The sequence below is a fragment of the Cygnus atratus genome, chromosome 1 (genome assembly GCF_013377495.2).
Source record: "Cygnus atratus isolate AKBS03 ecotype Queensland, Australia chromosome 1, CAtr_DNAZoo_HiC_assembly, whole genome shotgun sequence".
Lineage (NCBI taxonomy): Eukaryota > Metazoa > Chordata > Aves > Anseriformes > Anatidae > Cygnus > Cygnus atratus.
Window position 1 is genome coordinate 494422 of NC_066362.1, and position 19260 is coordinate 513681.

The following is a 19260-nucleotide window of genomic DNA, read 5'->3' on the forward strand; positions in this document are numbered from 1 at the left end:
GAGGAAGGCAGAAGAAATAAAAAAGTGTGCAACAGTACCCTGCAGTACTTAGCAGTCTAAAGAAGAATGTCTTGGTTGTATACTAATCAGTTTAGCTCTAAGCACGCGAGCAAGATATACCAACAAACTGCCTATTAGAGGCATTTTTCAAAACTGCTGTGAGCAGCAGCATGCACAACAGCCCATCAAGGCACAGAAATACTGCAGAATGCAAACCATGCATAGAGGTAATGGCAGAGAGCAGCAGGAGGCTCAATGCGTGGTACTGGTGCAACAAAAGCGTGGTTTGAGGAAGCAAAATAAGCAGTCTGAAAACTTAGTCTCCACCTGTCTGTTTCCAGAACTGCACTTGTCAGATGTTTCTGTCTATAAATAATGAGTTAAAAATGTTAGTAGCAGGCCTGAATGTTAATTATAATTAGCAATAGTATAATCATCACTTTCAGATTCATAACTGATACTATGGAGGCAAAAAAACCTTTACGTTGCCCAGCAGTCCCTTCTGCCCTGCCTGTAAAGGACGTGGTATTATGGTTTATGGTACACCATAAACGCCATGGTATTTTTAAGGCGTACAGAAGGTAAGTCTTCCTGGCTGGACAGGGTCATCTCTAGCTGTCGTTTGTATGGCGCTGAGCCTGAGCAGTTCCATAGGACTTGCTAGAGCTGATGCAGCCACCCACCCTCCTGCAGGGCACTAGATTACAGCTGCCGTGGATGAGGAATGCTGCTCGCATTAGTCCAAAGATTTTTTAGAGCTACATGTGTTAGTTGCATATATTTGCATGTATGAATACTAACAGTCATGTGCACAGTAGGAATAACATACTAACAAATCACAGTGGGTTTTATAATTATTTGGGGGGGCGTAAATTACTACTCAAGCTGCAGGGCAGAAGAGAATCAAACTATAAATCAGTCCCTCTTCCTCCGTACACTGACTGTTCAGTGCTGGCTTCAAAGCAATCAAGGCTGCTGGTATGCTACTGCTGCTTGTGAATGTTCTGTGAGGGTGATTTTCCTTTAATGTTTGTTTTGTTAGGAATGCTAATTAACTTTCAGGCTTGTGATTAATTGGATCATTTACCTTAAAAAAATAAAAAAAAATAAGTTGTTTTCTATTTGCTTTCCTTAAGTTTCTGCTATATTTATGTTATTTTCTGTCTTTTCAAGAATAGCTGTCAGGGTTGCTATACATTTGATATGTGTACACTTGTTCCCAAGGTGCAAGTATTAATTATCAAAGTATTTACATTCCTGTTACTGTCTTGGAGGTGTTTTTCTTTTTATGTGGTTTTCATAAGGGTTACCTTTACAAATACTTTTTCTCATTATTTAAATTGATGTGGACAAATAAATCTATAGTATAAGAACTCAGGAAGTCAAAAGCGTTATATCTTTAAGAAATATGGTCTTTTTTTTCTTTACTTCACCGTGCCCTGAAATTAAGAAGAGCCTCTGGCATGCGACTCCTGTGCTATGAGTTGAGTGGACTTAAGTGTTTGAATGAGAAAAAGGTGAACCTTAGCCAATGCCAAGGTGATGGTTTAGTGTCTGCAGGGCTGCTGGTGCAATCTGTAACGTTGGGTCTGCTGCCTTGGTAGATAATCCATGCTCCTTTTTTGTAGACAGTCAAAGAAATGCAAGATTTCAGATCCATATGTTCTTCTGCTTCCTTGAGAAGCAACTGTGCCTGACAGCTATTTTTCCACATTTGGTTTTTCAGCAGATCATTACTTTTTCCCATACAGTCCTTATCACGATATTACATGCTTATGTCACGGTCATATTGGCCTTTTCATTTTTTGAAGACTACTTGTAAGCTTAATGCTGTGACAAACAGCTTGCTTAGCAGCAAGGAAAGCTGGGCTAAGCATATTATGTATGCGCTGCATTGATTTCCAATTCAAACCATCAGCTGTGAACAAGGCTCTCTAAAAAAGTAGTGTGAACTCTCCCATAATAAAAACCAGCTGAGGGGTTTTGGCTGGCAGGCCCTGGGTGACATTGGTGGGGCAGGGGTAGGCTGGGGTTGGTGCTAGGGAAATTATCCTGGATTGCTTTTTCAGATGGGCTGTATTATGCTGTGGTCATGGTCTTTCATGGTAGTATGTGCCATTTCTAGGTACTTTTTTACAGGTGGAAGTACACATGGGGCTCTAGACAACCAGCATGTTTTATTATCGGAGCAAAATTTAAAGTAATAAATACATTTCTGGAACAGGTTCCTAAAGGAGAGATTTGTTTTTTGTCTGCAGTCCATTTTATGAGTATGTGGCAGTAACTAAGGGAGGATGGGGAGGAAAGAGGAGGTGATTGATTTACAAAAATTCAGTAATGTACGGAAGAGTGGCTCATACCAGACAGGGACAGACTCTTGATGATTCAGATCTAAATTGCTCAGTTTGTAAGTTTGAGAAGATACTTTCCACCTCTAACTGGACTCAGCAAAGGAGCACTTTTGTTGAATATTAGCAACATTAGGATTGTGCAAACGGAGTTTAGTTAACAATTTGAGCTGTCAGTGAAACATGTATCTGTCCCTAATGTCAGTATAAGTAGCTGATAAACTTGGGAGGCAGCAGTGAATTAACTGTTTTTCACGTTACGTCTTTTATGGGCAGAAACCCTCTATAACCACTGAATGTGAAATTATCAGTATATAAGGTACAAAAAAGAGGTTTTGTTTCTGGGCGTTCATGTTTTAAACAGAGATAACAAAATATATTGAGAGCACCAGAGTAAGTTAACTTCAAGTTATTCTTAATTACAGTAAAAAGTTAATGATAATTATTACAAAGCAAACGTGTCGACTCACGGGAAACAGCCGCTGCTTCAGAATGAGAATTGTGCAAATTATTGGATATTGTGAGTAGAACATGGAAACATAGATCCAGGAAGAAAATGGAGTGGTAGAGGCTACTGTGTGGTGATCACACAGAAAGATTGTCCATGTGGTCTTCTCTTATCACAGAACACTGCAAAGTGGTTTTGAGAAGTGGACCCATTCAGTATTGTAAGCTATTTTCATCTCATTAGTAAATTTGTGAAATGATCTTTGTGTGATGCAGTCCCTTAAAATGAGCCAGGAAGCTGAGCTGAGATTGTATGTGGTGTCGGCAGTCCCTCACAGCCCAGCAGTGGGAGGTGAAGGTTTAACCATGGCTCTGCATGCAGCCCTGGCTGGAGTGATGCACAGTCATGCTGTTCTTTGTGGAGGGACCATCACAGTCCTCCTACCTGGGCTGATTCGTCAGAGAGCAGTTCGGCTGGACAACTGAAGGTGTCAAACCAAAAAACATCATTCGTGACTTTTCTCATTCTGCAAGTGATAAGTCATTCATTAAAGAGATAGAAACTCTTAGTTAAGTCCATAAAGGATGTGTTAATCAATAGTGACTACACTGCTTGTGCTGAGTCTGGAGCAGCTGCAATGGCAGAATACTCCTAATCTGGACATACCTACATGCTAAAGGCATTTCTTAGAATCAGAGTCAACTAGGTTGGAAAAGACCTTCAAGATCATCATGTCCAACCATCAACCTGACCTACCAAGTCCCATCACTGAACCATGCCCCTTAGTGCCATGTCTACATGTCTCCTGTGATGGCGACTCCACCGCTTTCCTGGGCAGCCCATCCCAATGCTTGACCCCTGCCCTCTGTGGAAAAAAAATCTTCCTAATACCCAGTCTAAACCTACTCTGGTGCAACTCGAGACCATTTCCTTGCATCCTATCACTTGTCACCTGAGAAAAGAGACCAACACCATCCTCGCTGCAGCCTCCTTTCAGGCAGTTGTAGATCGTGATGAAGTCTTCCCTCAGCCTCCTTTCCTCCAGACTAAGCAGCCCCAGTTCCCTCAGCTGCTCGTCATGTCTTGTTTCCCAGTCTTTTCACCAGCTTCGTTGCTTTTCTCTGCACACACTCAAGCAATTCAATGTCTATCTTGTAGTGAGGTGCCCAAAACTGAACACAGTGCTCGAGGTGCAGAGTACAGAGGGACGATCACTCCCCTATTCCTGCTGCCCATGACAGTTCTGATGCAGGCCAGGACAGCAGTAGCCTTACTGGCCACCTGGGCACACGGCTGGCTTCTGTTCAGCCGGCTGTCAACCAGCAGACCCAGGTTCCTTTTCTGCCAGCAGCTTTCCAGCCACTCTCCCCCAAACCTGTGTCAGTAAATGGAGTTGTTGTGACCCAAGTGCAAGACCTCACACTCAGCCTTGTTGAATGTCACACAACTGGATGTGACCCATTGAGCCCATCCAGCCCCCTCTTCAGAGCCTTCCTACCCTCAAGCAGATCAACACTCCCACCTAACTTGGTGTCATCCATGAACTTTCTGAGGGCGCATTCAATCCTTTCAACAAGGTTGTTGATAAAAATGTTAATACAGGCCCCAAGACCGAGTCCTGGGGAGCGCCACTGGTGACCGCCACCAGCTGGATCGAGCTCCATTCACTGTGGCTCTTTGGACCTGGCCAGGCAGCCAGTTCTCCGCCCAGCAAACCACATACCTGTCCAAGCCCCAAGCAGCCACTTTATCCAGGAGAACACTGTGGGAAACGGTGTCAAATGCTTTACTAAACCCAGATAAACAACATCCATGGCCTTTCCCTCATCTATTAAGCAGGTTCTTGTTGCAGATGTCGTGGAAGGGATCAATGTGCGCAGTCAGGCAATAAGCCCTACTTCAGGGCTGGAAGCTGATGATGATCATGGGAGTGCTGTCCAGGGACATACACTGATGACTAGAGCTGAGATGTGGAGATTTTATAGTCTGACACTAAAAAGCCACTTCGAGGTGGTCACAGCCATTCATGGTTTCACCAAGAAATTTTAAAGGTCTCCTCTGACTCATCTCCTGAACCAGCTGATGACAAGAGTCTGCTTGCAAGAGAAGTCATCCCTGTGAACTGCCAGAACAGCAAGGAAGCAGCTGTAATGTAAGATGCTGCACACATGACATCTGTACTCTTGGAGAAATCAAATAATTGCTATTGAGCTCTTAGAAAATTAGGACTAAATTGGCCAAATCTCAAGTTGCAGGAATACAGCCTGTACAATAAAATGCTCTGTCTGTAAAACAGCAAAGAAAAACTGAAACAATACTAAAGGACCCAAGTTGAGAAGGTTACTCAAACATTTTTCACAATGCCCCTTACTAAGTACCATCTCCACTGACGAAGGCTGTTGAAAATCAGTTCAAACATATGACCCTCAAGCAAGCTACTGCATCAGTTGATGAGTTTTTTGTGTGCTCACAGTCCTCAAAACAAGGCACTCTGAGGTCATGTGCTTGTGCACTGATATTTCAGTAAGAGTGGGAAACTCGAATACCCAGTAAATGTGTGAAAACCAGGTACTCCTTCCCCAGGCTGCAAGGTATTGAACTGCTCAGCAAATTGGAAATCAATGCATCGTTCCAGCAAAAGCATTTTCCCATTGCATTCGTTGCTCCACTTAGGGGTCATGAGATGCTTTTCGTACTGTTTCAAGTATCCTGCGAATCTAATGTCTTTCAAAAGGCGGTAAGACAAATTGTCTCAGTGATTTCGGACTCTACCTTTGAGCTTCATGAGGATGATATCTTAAAGGATTGCAGCTACAAGGATATGGATTTACCTTTAATGAAAAGAGGTGTGATTTGAAGAAACAGTGCCCATATCTTGGGTCACATAACCATTACCATTAAATAACGTAGAGAGCAAGGCTGGAGACTATCTACAGCGTGCAGCAGCTTCCAGTATTACAATGCTGAAGCACTGCCTGAACATGATCAGCTCATTAGGCAAGTGTGTATCAAGAAAGCCTGACATCTAGTGACCTCAGATTAGTTGCTGTTCTCCATCACTTCTTTTTCATCAAAATGAGCATGACCAACTCCACAGAGGGAGCTGGTCGACATAACCAGCAGCATCCTGTGACACATGCCAGAGTTGCTGCACAGGAGGACAGGGCTCCCAGATACTGGGTGAGTCCTGGTGTGGAAACTGCAAGAATCATAGAAGCCTAGAAAATCCTGAGTTGGAAGGGAACCACAGGGATCATCAGGTCCAGCTCTTGACTCCACACAGGACCACACAAAAATTAGACCATGTGTCTGAGAGCATCATCCAAACACTTCCCAAACTCCAGCAGGCTCGGTGCCATGACCACTGCCCTGGGGAGCCTGTCCCAGTGCCTGCCACCCTCTTGGTGAAGAACCTTTTCCTAACACCCAGTCCGAACCTCCCATGATGCAGCTTTATGCCATAAGAGAAATACCAAGGGTGGCATGACTAAAGTATCAGTGGAAATGTCTGAGAAAACACCAAGAGATGCAATAAATCAGGGGTTAAAGGCATGGCCTGTGCCGATAGTCCTGAACAGGAGAACCAGTCAACAGCAAGGGCTGTGCTGCTGACCTGCACTGCCCATGGCGCAGATGCTGCAGGAGATAGAAGTCCTGTGTGCTGATAATGCCACCGAACAGATGACTTCTCAGCAAGCTGCCTGCACTCCAATAGCAGGATGGTGACAAGGTTACCACACGCCGCACACACTGCTCCTCCTCCTTTTGCTCCAGTGGGAAGACAAGCTGTAGCCACTACATACCCCAGATGAAGAAAGTGCAAATTGTTTAATCCAGCCTTGCTAGGATTTGCTAGGATAAAGCAAGAAAGATTTGAGATGAGGATTGTGTCGTAGTTGATTCATAAAGGTTCTAAAAGATCTGTCCAAAGTATAGTTTGTTTTTGCCAGACAAGAGGAAGCCAGGAGACTGTGCAAACTTAACAGCCATTGTCCCTTCTACTCCGTCACACAAGTGATCTCCATCAGAATATTTGGCAACTCAACTCACACATGTGGAAGTTCTGAGTATGTGTGGATAGAGTCGAGTTATTAGGAGAGGTTAAATGAAGCCCAAATTATCTACTCCAGGAAGGGCTTGCAATGAGTTTTCTTGATTTAATTTTTACAATGATGATGCAGCAATGACCAAAACCAGACAGTAGCTGATGAGAGCTTTTGAATGGGCTGCCAGTGCTCTAACCATTTCTTCAGCAGCTGAAGCTCTGACTTTCTATCAGGTACGATCAAATACTTGGGTCTTTTTGAGGTTTTACCTTTTGTTTTATGTGTGAAGGGGTTTTGCTTTGTTTTGGTTTTGTTTTGCTTTGTTTTTCTCCAGTTAGGGTCTGCAGGAACAGAGCTGTCAATGTGAATCACTTAAAACATCTGAGCTGCCAGAGCACGAAGCAGGCCAGCCAGTCCCGTCACTGACACGTTCCTCACCAGGCCACGGACAGCCAGTCTTCAGTGCTGTCTGAGGTGTTGATTCAGAAACTGCACAATTCTGTGTGCATTATCAAAGCAACCAGAGAGTGCAGTGAGCGACTCCAGCTGTCTGAGGAGTTTGCATGGGTCTTCTGTGCAAGCCTGCTGCTCCTGCAGTTTCTACCAGCAAGATTTCAGAAGTGGCTTAGGTGTGATGGTTTTGACTCCTTAGAGCCATATTTCTTCCCAAATGCAAAATGGGTTTCCTAAAAGAAAACACTCAGAGTAGCATCGTATGTACATATGGCAGCCAAGTGTCTTTTCAGTGCAAGTGTGTGGTTTGTGAGCTGGGAAGGGTTTTCGCAGAGCTCCCTAAGAGTGATCATAAAGTTAGCCTCCACAGCACTCAGGATTTGGTAGAACTATTTCCCCTGAACTGTGTTTTTTCCAGGTTATGCAGTACTAAGCTGCACCATTCCTTGTGCAAAAAAAGCTTTCCATACTTTCAAAAATCTATGAAACTTTTTTTTCTTTTTTCTTTTTTCTTTTTTTTGAGTTTGATTGTATTCTTTTCCAAAGTGGGAAGAGCAGAGCAACTACAAGTATTTAAGGTGTGGGGGCACTTCGGCTGTGCTAGTGATATAATGGTTCTCTGTCTAATTCACTTTTCTTTGCTAATAGTTCCTGGCCACTGTAGGACATTACGGTGACATTTTTCTTGAGCTGTCTACCATATCCCAGAGTTCTTAATTCTGGTTAGTAATGGTCATCTCAGACCCTGGGATCTTATGTATGAGGAGAGAATTTTTTTCCTCGTGCCTCAGTTTTTCTCAACATTACATTTCATCTTAGATTTTTAACCCCAGTGATAGAAGATCTTTCTACAGTTCTTCACAGTTTTCCTCATCTTTAATACTCTGAATAGTTCAGCATTATCAGAGAACCTGGTTGTCTTTCATTCCCCTCTCATAAGTGGTCTAGGGGTATGCTGAACAGCTTAAGTCCTGGCACCAATTCCCTGCAAGACTCCATTGCTGACCTTTCGTCTGATGTGAAATCGTATAATTTTCTACCTTCTAATAAATTGAACATGTAAGAACCTTCCTTTTTATCACATGGCTTCATGGCTTCCTCAAGAGATCTTAGTGAAGGGCTTTGTCAAATGGTTTTGTAAGTTGACTTCAGTTAAGTTTCTCTTGTCAAATAACTTGCATCTATGCTTTTTTTCCCAGGCCCTTGTCTTTGGCCATTCCCTCTGGCTGCATGTCAGTTTACCCCTTGCTCTGTTGCAGTGTTGGCCCATTGCATGTCTGGAACAAAACCTGCTTGTGGTGCTGGGGCGATTTGATTCAAGCTAGGGCTTCCTAAAGGTGCTCTTGATGAGACCGCTGAGTTCAGCTGCCTCCTCTCTGCACAATCCACCAGCACAATCCTGGCAGGCCCTGTAGCCTGCAGCACCTTTGCCTGTCCTTGTGCCGTGCTCATGCAATGCACGTCCCTAAGCACTGGGCTCAAAGGGGGGTACTCGAATGGTGCAGACACAAGCTGTTCTACACTGGTTATTTTGGGGGTCCATGACAGCTTCCTGAGGGGGCTGGCTGTACCCCCATAAGTTTGGTTCATCCCCTCTATCTACAAATCCCAGAGAATCCCTGAATCACAGAGGCTGGGAGGGACCTCCTTTCTCTGCATCCATATGTATGACCTCAGGGAACTACGGTAAGATTAGGAGGCAAAGTGTTCTCTTAAAATGCTGTGTTAACGTTCCCAGCTGTGATGCTGGGATGTACCCCTGTGTGTGCTGGCTGTCTGCTGTATCCCAGTGCTAGAGTTGTGCCCAGTGTTGCCATCACAGGCCTGGAGCTGTCTCCTCTGCTGCCGTCTTGCAAAAAGCGGTGCCGTGCGCCCACCAGCACCACACGCCCGCCAGCCCAGCCCCGCTGGAGCTCGCACACCACGGCGAGCGCCACTCTTCCAGCCACAGGGTGCTCCAGGACCTTGGCTGTCTGCAGTCTAGTCCTGGCAGTCCGTGACCCTTTTTTTTTTTCCATGGCCTCTTATAGAGGCGCTTCAGCCTTGGATCTGTCTGCGAATCCCTGTGCTTCTGAAGGGAAAACCTCCCCACAGCACGAAGGTCGGGTTTTGTTCAGGTGTCTGTTACGGCCTTGTACCCTGCATGGAGCTTTGGCACTGTGACTATCCCACCCCAAAGATTCTCTGGTAGGCTTCCTGCTTCATATGTGTGTGAAAACTGATTTTAGTATTAGTTCTGATGCCTTTTGCAAATTGTTCCACAGATTTATGTTTGGTCTGTCATAACTGTTTTTACATTTAGCCTGACAGAGTTACAATTCTTTCCGTGTTCCTCACTTGGCCATGGTTTCAGCTTTAAGAAGGATGTTTTCTTGTCTTTTATAACCTCCATTTCCCTGCTGTTTAGCCATGCCAGCTTCTTTCTGTTCTTTGTCAATCTGAAAATGTATTTGCACTGTGTCTCCAGCACGGTGTCCTTAAACAGTCTCCATCTGTCTCCTTTGCTGAGGATAGGATAAATCCACATTGTAGAATTTGGATTTTCTAGGACTTGTTTTTATTATTTATAGAAATATGCATTGTTCTTCCATAAATACATATTGGACAAACACAGACATAATGTTTTTTAATCTCCTTTCATTCAGGCAAAGGGAGATTTTAGATGTCGTCTATTTTTTCTCAGTACCTGCAGCAACTGAAGCCAGTGATACCACTAACTGTAACATCCCTGTTTGTGACAATTTTCCCCTTTAAATATATGCAGCATAGGTTTCATGAGCTAGCGATACATCTTAAGACTTGAGATGCTGTTGCATGTTACCTTGTCTGTATCTCTGTGCATCCGCACAACCGAGTGGCTCCGATGTCAGCTTTGAACAATGCTGTTTCTGTGGAGCAGAATTCCCACAGGTGTAATTTAGCAGCGTTCAGCATGCATGAGAGCCTGCCTTTGCCTCCTTTTTTAGTCGACACCATTTTCCACCGCTTGCCGAAGAAGTGATGCTGGAAGGCAGTGGATGATGAATCTCGTCTCTCTGCAGCCTGGGGCCACACTCGCTGGTCCGTGTCCCGTGGTCACTGTTGGAGTGTCGGGTTCAGCACATCTGGTGGAGAGCACGCCCAGTGAGAAGGAGCTGGAGCAGCACCTCTCCAGCTGCAATGCCTTTTCTGGCAAGTGAGGAGAAAAATTTGGGACAAATAGCTTCTTTCTACCAGCATTAATATCAGCCTGATTATTCCACAGGCTTACCTTTTCTGTGTCTCTGCGATGGCTTCTTTTCCTTGACTCGACTGCTTTTCAGCAAGGTCTTAACAGCTTTCTCATTATCTCTGTTGGTTTGAAGTCCAGGTGAAATGTATCCTGGACTTCTCATTCCCTTAATGAGCTGCTTTATTTTAATGTTTTGGTTAACTTCCTAGAAGTTACTAGTTTGGTGTGTTTAAATAAACTGCTTCCAGTACTGAAAATACCCTGTGAAAACTGTCCATACTTGAATTGGGAAGGTAATACTTTTTACTAACCGTCTTACTCACTTTCTGCAATATCTAATCTTCAGAATTTCTCTGGTTCTCAAAGCCCACATTTCATTTAGGACTGAACAGCTGTGGTTTGGGGTTTTTAACTGATGACTGAAATGCGTTTGACCAGTGCAGGAGGGAATGTGATCTCAAACAACACATCCTTCCTGGGATTTTGCTGCACTTTCAAATTGTGTGTGTGTGTGTGTGTGTGTGGCTGGAAGGTGGTTTCTTCTGGGGGAAGAGTTGCTTTTCATGTGTCAGTTTGCTTTTGACGTAGTTCATAATCAGTGCCTTTAATGAGCTACCTCCTGACTGAATTAAACAGAAAATGTTACTGATGATAATCAGTGCCTTAGGATCAGTTACAAGCATAAATAGGCTCCTTTCTGACCCCCTCTCCATTTCCTGGTGTCCTTTGCTTTCATTACAGAAGCACCACTGTCACCTGCATTTCCAGAGATGTCATGATCCATTTTCATGGAGTTTTAAGTGGATTATTTTTCCATTCAGGATAGGGCTTTTCCCAGTTCCACTCTGATATTACTGCTCAGGTCCCCTGGCTGCCAGTCTCAGGGGCTGGGAGGCTCTTCTGGGACAGAAGTACACTTAGGACACCTGCTCCTTTACTCTTCCCCAGGCTTCTGCTGGCAGTAAATGTTTGAGATGAGATGCTTAGTCTGACCTGCTGTGGTCATTCTTTTTCTCTTGTATTCAAACAGAGCCAGTACAGCTGTGTTACTCTTTGGCTATTGCCCGTGTCACAGCAGAGCACCTGCCACTGTGACACCTGCCTCTGCAGAGTGCTTGGGCCTGGGTAGATCTCCACGGCCTCCTTGCTGCCAGGGATGCTGTACCTCACAAACTGCTCAATAGCGATATGCCCAGTCCATCCCAGGCCTCTAGGGCACATGCCTGTACCCTGTTGATTTCTGCTAGAAGCTTAAGTGTTTGGTGTACAAGTCTAATGGTGATCGCTTTCTCTAAAGCTTCACCAGCCCCAGGAAGTGAGATGGGTGAGGAAGGAGGCCTGTGTGCCGTAGGCATCCATGCTGTTTCATTGCTAGCTTGCTCCGTGGGATAGATTTGAACTGGGCCAACTCCCAGACAGTCCCAGTTATAGAGCAAGGCCAGCTCTAGTCAGAGGCAATTTCTGAAATGCAGCTGGAAAGAGCTGCTCTGTGCGCTGGTTTTAATTTTCTGGGGCAGAGAAGAAAGTTTGTCCACAAAGACCTGGACTGCTGTGGCTGGAGACTGGTCAGTGGCCCAGTTACTCATCATTGCTATAAATCATCCTTCTGTTGCATCAGACATATTCTGCACAAGGTACCTGAGCAGAATTACACTGCTCTGTCACTGCCTGGCTGTGGGTCTGCAACACCATGGTATGTAAGTGAGGTTTTTACTGGGAGAGGCCTGATGTGGTTCATCTTCCACCTACGTCAGGCTCAGCTGACCTTAAATTATTCCTGAGGAAGATTTATCTAAAAGCTCCCTGTAAGTGACCTTCCACCACCACCTCTGTTCCTGTGCTTCAGCATGCTTCATTACTGCTGAAAAGTGGTGTGGCACCTTTTAAGCATTTTCTCCTGGGAGTAATCGAGTCAGTACATCAAACCAGGTCTTTCCTTAGGCTATGTTTGCTGGGCCCTTTATCTTCCAGATGTCTTCCTCAGGACTCTCTCCTGCTGACCCACATCTTTCTGGAAGTGTGGTGCTGGCAACCGGACAGCTGAGCGGTACTCTTTATCTAACTTTAGGAATGTGATTCACATCACTTCATTGTAGGTGTCTACCATGTAGGTGTCTGAGCTCATCGCCCTGACTTTCCCTGAGAGTCAATGCAGATGTGTGCAGTCAGTGAAGCCAGGCGTGCCATTCATTTGACAAAATGTAGGCGGTCATTTCAGCATGGGATGAATCACAGCTCCATTGACTTCACCGAACAGATCTCCATTGAGTCTAAAAGGAGCCTGGAGCAACCTGCTGACTGTAGGTGCTTGTTTTATATACGCCCACATTTAACTCAGTGACTCCCAAGGCTACTGCTGCATGGAGCAGGGCAGAAGGATTATGTCAGATCTTAGACAGCACTCTTGCTTATTTTTCTCCAGTCTGTCCAGTGTGACACTGCAGCTGATGCTTCTGAGTCCAAAGTGGTATTTCTGGCTTTCCCTGCTGGCTGTCCAGCCAGTCCTTCTGCAGCCTCTGCCTTTCTTTTCATAGTTCCTGCCTAGTGCCTTGAACTTTCCTTTCTCCTCCAGTATTTTTCAGACCATTTCTCCAGTGATGGTACCACATGAATCCAAATCCCCTCTTCCAACATTTTGCTGTCTTCTGAGTTAGGATCCTCTGCAAGTTTAAGTTTACTCTCTGTTACATCCTAGTCACTGGTGAAGACACTGAGATTGTCCCAAGACAGACCCGCTTTTAAATCCCACTTTATATTTCCATCCAGTTCAACAGTGAAAAATGTCAAACCAGCTATTTACTCACCGTGCAGCAGTTTATGTTCCCCTTGCTTTTTGTGAGAATGTCTTGTGAGAGCATTCAAAGTGTTTAACTGGCATCAAGATATATATCACAGAACTGCCTTTCCCATGTTCATGAGACCTAGTATGTTCAAACAGAAATTAGGTCAGTTTAGCACAATTTGTTCTTTCAAATCCATGCCACCTGGGATTTATCACCTTCTTTTCTTCTAGATGTTTTATTAAACTGTTGTGTTGTTTGTTAGAGAGTTTTCCTGGGAATTAAAGATGAGTTACCTCAATTTATACTTCCTTTGATCTTTCTATTGCCTGTTTTTAAAGATGAGAGATGCCTTTTTCAGATCTTCTGGAGTGTCGTGCATCCCATGCAAGTTCTCAGAACAATCCATCATAGCTCTCAGATGTTTTCCACCAGCTCCCCAGGCACTTTCAGAGAACTTCAGCCAGCCCAGATAATGGAAAAAAAAAATTGAATTCCTCCAATTGCTGTTTTTTCTACTTAAGTCAGAGCTCATCTTTGCCATCCAAGTGTTACCAGGATGACTGGAGTTAATTGTAGCTATTTAGTCCAGTCATAACCTTGCTATTTTTTTGTAATTGTTCATTTGATCTATTAGGTTTGTCTCTCTAAACAGTCACAAATTTACTAAAATAATTAGCCCTGGTCAAGTGCATTAACTGTCTGTAATTTGGTTTCAGTAAAAGGTAAACCAGCCGAAGGAGGTCTGATACCCAACCCTGGCATTGCAGGAGCGAGACAATCCATCAGGCTTTGTGTTGTCTCAAGCAGCAGCTCTGAAGGGCCGTGCTCTGATGCCTCTGTGTCGTTACACTAGCTCATCTGTTTACTCATTTACCGGTTACATGTAGGGCACAGTAATCTGGCAGTGAACTTGAGGTGCTGTTTTCCGTCAGGTATCATAACTCGATTAACATTTATGTCCCAAGAGTATTAAATCACTATTTTGCTTAATCTTTCTCAAATATTTTAAAATTCAAATAACTCCTCACTACATTTTTTTGAAAGTTCCTATTTTTATTTAGACAAAAATAAAGAAATGAGTAATTCAGATTACTTTTTTGGTATGACATGATCACAGATCTTTGATTGCACTGCTTCACCTCCTTCCCCAGGCTGGTTTTTGCTTCTTTTTCCAGCTCTCGGAGCTCTAGCAGTGTCAATCAGTGGCATCTCAGGTGACTTTTTACTCCCCCATGATTCTAGTTCACAAAAATTTAGTGGGTTTTTATTTCACTTTTTACATAGATCTATCTATGGAACTATTTAGTGTGGTTATATCAAAAAGTGAAGGTGTCCACTGGATTTTACTGTAGTCGGTTATGAACCCGAGGCTTTTTTTGGTATTTGTAGAGATAAATGACAATAGGCAAAGAGTTTGCAGGTTCCAGAGGGACTTAAACTGGAAGTGCTCTTGCAAGATCCCCCTTGCAAATCAAACTTTGTAAATCCCTCTGTGGAAGACGGAGGGGAGTGAGCTAAAACAAATAAATGTCCAACATTTCCAAAAAACCCACAGGTGGCTCTACATACTTACTGTTGGAGCATCCAGAGACAGAAAGAAGCATGTTGGGGAGTTTTCCTATTGTTTCTGACAAGTTTAGATTTTGAATTAAGATGCTTCTTGCCAGTTTATTTGCAGGTGGAGGTTTAATTCAGAGGTGGTGGAAAGAACGAAATATTTTTGCAAAGTAACTTTTGGTAAAACAGCAGCGGGCTGAACTTATTTAAAGGTGTACATTATTAGAGGAAGTCTTGGTAGATGAGGATTGTTGGAGGCTGCATAAACTGTACTTATACAGGATACAAGTGGTTTTGTCAAGAATTTCTTCAGTTTATCATCTGGATAAAACAACCACAGAGGTCCTATGGAAGAATTAGAGGTACAGAATTTTATCATGGATTCCTTTTTCATTGATAAAGCAATCACAGCAGGACTAGTTGGGCACTTGGCCCACCACTAGGTAAAATAAAAACTACAATTTTGTACAGAACGTTTGTTTGCCTTTCCCTCTCTCTCCTCCTGCACATACACCTGCACAAACGCATGCTAGTAGAGGTGGCAGAATTTCTCATGGTATAGGGTTAAGATCTCACGCAGGGCATCTACGAGGGCTTGACGTGTCCATTGGAAAAGGGAGGATATTCCCCTGGATGTGAAATGTCTTAGGTCTAGTTCTGTTCCTAGACAGTAAGCTACGGCTCAAGGAGAAGGTAAAGGCTTGATACAGGAATCATGGTTTGAGGTTGTCTGGCTGCTCTTAGGTGGACAGGAGAATCGTTCTCCCGTAATGGCCTCTTCTGGGCATTGCAGGTATGAATCTGTTTCAAGTAGGACATGCTAGACTTGGAAGAGAGGATTTTTTTGTAGAAGGGAGAGTTTTACACGTGTCAAGGAGCATACGCATAACCAGCTCTGCTTTTGAAAGACAGGCAATGTGTTGAAAATGTGACATAAATGGATGACTGTGTGACAGCAGCCACCTCCTTTAAAGCAGTTCACATAGTTTTGTTGAATTTTGTCCACACCTAGGTACTTCGTTGCATGAAGTGATGGGTTTATAGATACCCCCCCTTTTTTTAAAAAATGTGTAATGCCAAAGGATGTCCAAAATTAGAGCACACGGTGAAATAACAGGGAAATCCAAGGAGTTTAGGCTTGAGTTCTGTGTTAATTTTGTTGGACAGCATCTCTCCTGAGTCTCCTAGAGTGCCTTGGTACCTGTGGCCCTGGCATGTACTGACTTCTGTGATCACTTTCCCTTGGTCTTGGAAAACAAAGGACTCTGCCCACCTGTCTCGATAGGAGAGCCAGATACTGTTGTGATGTTAACGGCAGAGTCATAAAACTCTACCAAAAAACGGATGGCGATGCCCACAGAGGCATCGCTGTCAGGCGGGGCTGCAGATGGACAGGGTGCAGAGGTGCGCCCAGTCTGGGGGCGTCGCTGGCTGCTGGGAGCGTGCACAGAATGGGGCCGCCAGCCAGGCCCGTGCAGCAGCACCCGCAGCCCCTCTTTCACCCCACAGCGCAGCTCCCACACCCCTGCCGTGGACGCGCGGTCCCGGCGTGGCGCAGCCGCTTCCCTGCGGCACGCACGGGGCAGGGGGGCGGCCGTGGGGCTGCCGGGCCCACGTGCCGCAGTGTGCCCGCTCCGTGCCCTCCCTGCGGGTTGGGGGTCCAGCACCCACGCGTGCGGTCAGGGGGCCGCCACACGCCGCCCGTCCCCCTCTGCCTGCCCGGGCTGTGGCGCGGTGCGTAACGCGTCCTGCCGTGCTGCTGAGCAGGACCGAGGTCCCTGATTAATTCCACTCTGATGTCAGACATGCGGCTCTGCTGGGAGGGATTTGCAGGGCTGCATTTCAGCTCCCGTTTGCGGAGAGAAGCCCTCTCCCTGTGCCCCCCGCCTCTCCTGGAGCCTGTGGATGATTTTGGTTGGAAGGGCCGCCAGCACCCAGGGGCTGCTCAGAGCCACGCGTCCATTCCTCTCTCTCCAGCACCGGATTTTTTTCTGTTCTTCTCGTCTAGCTGCTGTTGAGGGCAGGGAAGAGCGGCTTTGTTAAAATAGGACAATGAAATGCATCCCCCCTCTTCTAATGACAGACGGTTACTTAGCAACGAGGGGGGGGATTTTAAGAGAAGATCAGAGCATCGGGATGAGGATATAAACTCTGCTGTTCTCTCTCCCAGGAAACTTACCAAAGAGGCACCTTTCCTTTTGTCAGGCATCTAATTTTTTCATACAAGAGGCAACTGGAAAGTCTCAGAGCATCTTCCCTGATGGATGGATGGCTGCCTCCCCCCGCACCTCCTCTGCTCAGGCGCTCCACTCTTCAGTTATATGTTAAGGGCATCATTTAAAGGGAAGCCCAAAGTGGGATCAGTAAGCTCCCTGCATGCGTATGCAGGTGACTGAGAAGGGGACCGGTGGGCAGAAGGGTGATCCAGGCAGCCGGGGCTTCCCTCCACCTACATATTGAGGGAAAGTAGCTTTCATCTTTTTGTTCTGACTTTGGGCAAGGGAGGGAGGGAAGCAGAGTGTTCCCAGCTCCTTGCTGAGATGAAACAGTCGATGAGAAGAGGTCTCCTTGTCACAGGCACAAAGGCCACCTCCGCCTGGCAGCATGGTGCTGAAATCTAACCCTAGCATCATTCTCTTGTGCTCTTTCCTGCCCAGTGACTACATCATTGAGGAGAAGACGGCCGTGCTGCAGAAGAGGGAGCATGAGGGATTCGGGTTTGTGTTGCGAGGGGCCAAAGGTAAGGGCTGCTTCTTTCACTTGGTCCTGGGGTTGGGGGAGAGCTCCGTCTCGTCACCTCGGTTAGTGCTCCGGACCCTGCTTCCCTGGCTGCATGGAGCAGCCCTCGAGCCCCTGTGCATCAGGGTCTCCTAAGGGAATCTCTTTTCTCCTTCTCTGACAGCTAGGCAGTGTGAGTGCAGTCTATTTCTGGGTACGTGCATTGTACAGAAAATGCCATTCATGGTAAATGTGCATCTCTTGAACATTCTGGGGTGTTTTTCTGGTACAGATGCTGGTATTTGTAGCTTTGAATTTGTAAGAGTTTTCACTTCTGCTGATTTACTGGGTGTATGAAGTGCATCTGCCGTTCCAGGTACAAGTGTAAGCCCCATGGGGTAGGGCCGGTGTCCTCCACGGATTTTTTTATATTTTTTTTTTTTTAGTGCTTGAAGTTTTTCACTGTTCTTTGAGTGTGTACAGCTGGGGTCCTCCTGGGGGCCCTGGCTGTGTTGGGGCTCAGCCCCAGCACAAGGGCAGGCTGGTGGAAGCTCTGCCTCGGACCCTGTGCTGCCAGCAAGCCTCTGCTGGTGCCCGGGGCACGCTTCACCTGCACAGCCCTGCAATACCTGAGTGCTGGCAACCGGCACGTTGCACCCGGTTGTTTCTGTGGCTCCTGTTTCAAGAAACTGATCTTTTTGCTACAAAAAAAAGAGTCCCTCGAGGACTGTTAATGAATATGCTCATATTCACCCAGGAATGGGCTTCAGCCCCTGCAATGGGGGGCAGGTCCCCCTCAGGCTGGGGGTCCTCTCGCCTGCATTTCAAGGCTGAAGGCACGGCAGAGGCTGGGGGTCTCTGAAATACAGCTGCTGTCAGCAGAGGCATAGCGGCGCAGGTTGCCATCCCTTCCCCGCATGTAGGGTGCAGGATGCAGGAGGGAAAGCTTAAATGAGTGGCTGCCAGCTCCTCTGGTAGAGCTGCACCTTTCCTAGACTTCCATGTGCCTGGAGATCCTTGTGATTTGGACTTAAATCTTGGGTGTGATTTTCTGTCAGGATTCCTGAATTGCCTTTGTTCTGTCCGTGTCTCGAAGGGGCTCCGTGTGCCAGTGGGTGTGTTTGTGTTCCAGTCAAAATATGGTCGCTGTCTCTCTCCTTCCCTGTCTCTCCCCTTCCCTAAATATGTGACATATGTGTCTGTCCATGTACTGCTCACATCAGTCTGTGTAATGTGGAGTGAAACTTCAGGGCTCAAAATGGCATCCATTTTTTTGCCGGATCAGACTTGCAGCTGTCGTGTTAGGACAAAATGGGATAAATTGTGCCCTATTTCCACTTTTGTTTGTGTGTTTGCCCTCCGAACGTCTGCAAGCTCTGTATTTTCCTTTGTCTGCCAAAAGCTGAGGGAGCGGACTTGGAGCGGGTTGGACGGTGGGCGTGAGGCTGTGTGGGACCTGGGTCTGGCTCAGGCATTCACAGCCTGGCGCTGCTGCAGGGGCTCTGAGCAGGGCTGCAGGGGCCGCGTCTCGGAAGCCCCCGCAGGACGGACGCGGTCTCTGGTGCTGCCGCCTGGGGCGGGGGTGCCGGTGTGTCTGCTGATGCCCCGGGGGAGCAGCACCCTCCTGGCGGAGAGGGGCTTGTGGCGGCTTTGTCACCCCCTTATTTCCCAGCCACTCAGCCTCGTGCTTCCTGCT

General features: G+C 46.0%; 1 protein-coding gene across 1 annotated transcript in view; it reads left to right on the forward strand.

The window, feature by feature from the left end:
• SHANK3 (SH3 and multiple ankyrin repeat domains 3) overlaps positions 1–19260 on the forward strand; it is a 353875-nt gene that overhangs the window by 250856 nt on the left and 83759 nt on the right. The window contains exon 14 of the mRNA XM_035569314.2: positions 17504–17586. Within this exon, the coding sequence (XP_035425207.2) occupies positions 17504–17586 (83 nt within the window). The remainder of the gene's footprint in view (positions 1–17503; positions 17587–19260) is intronic.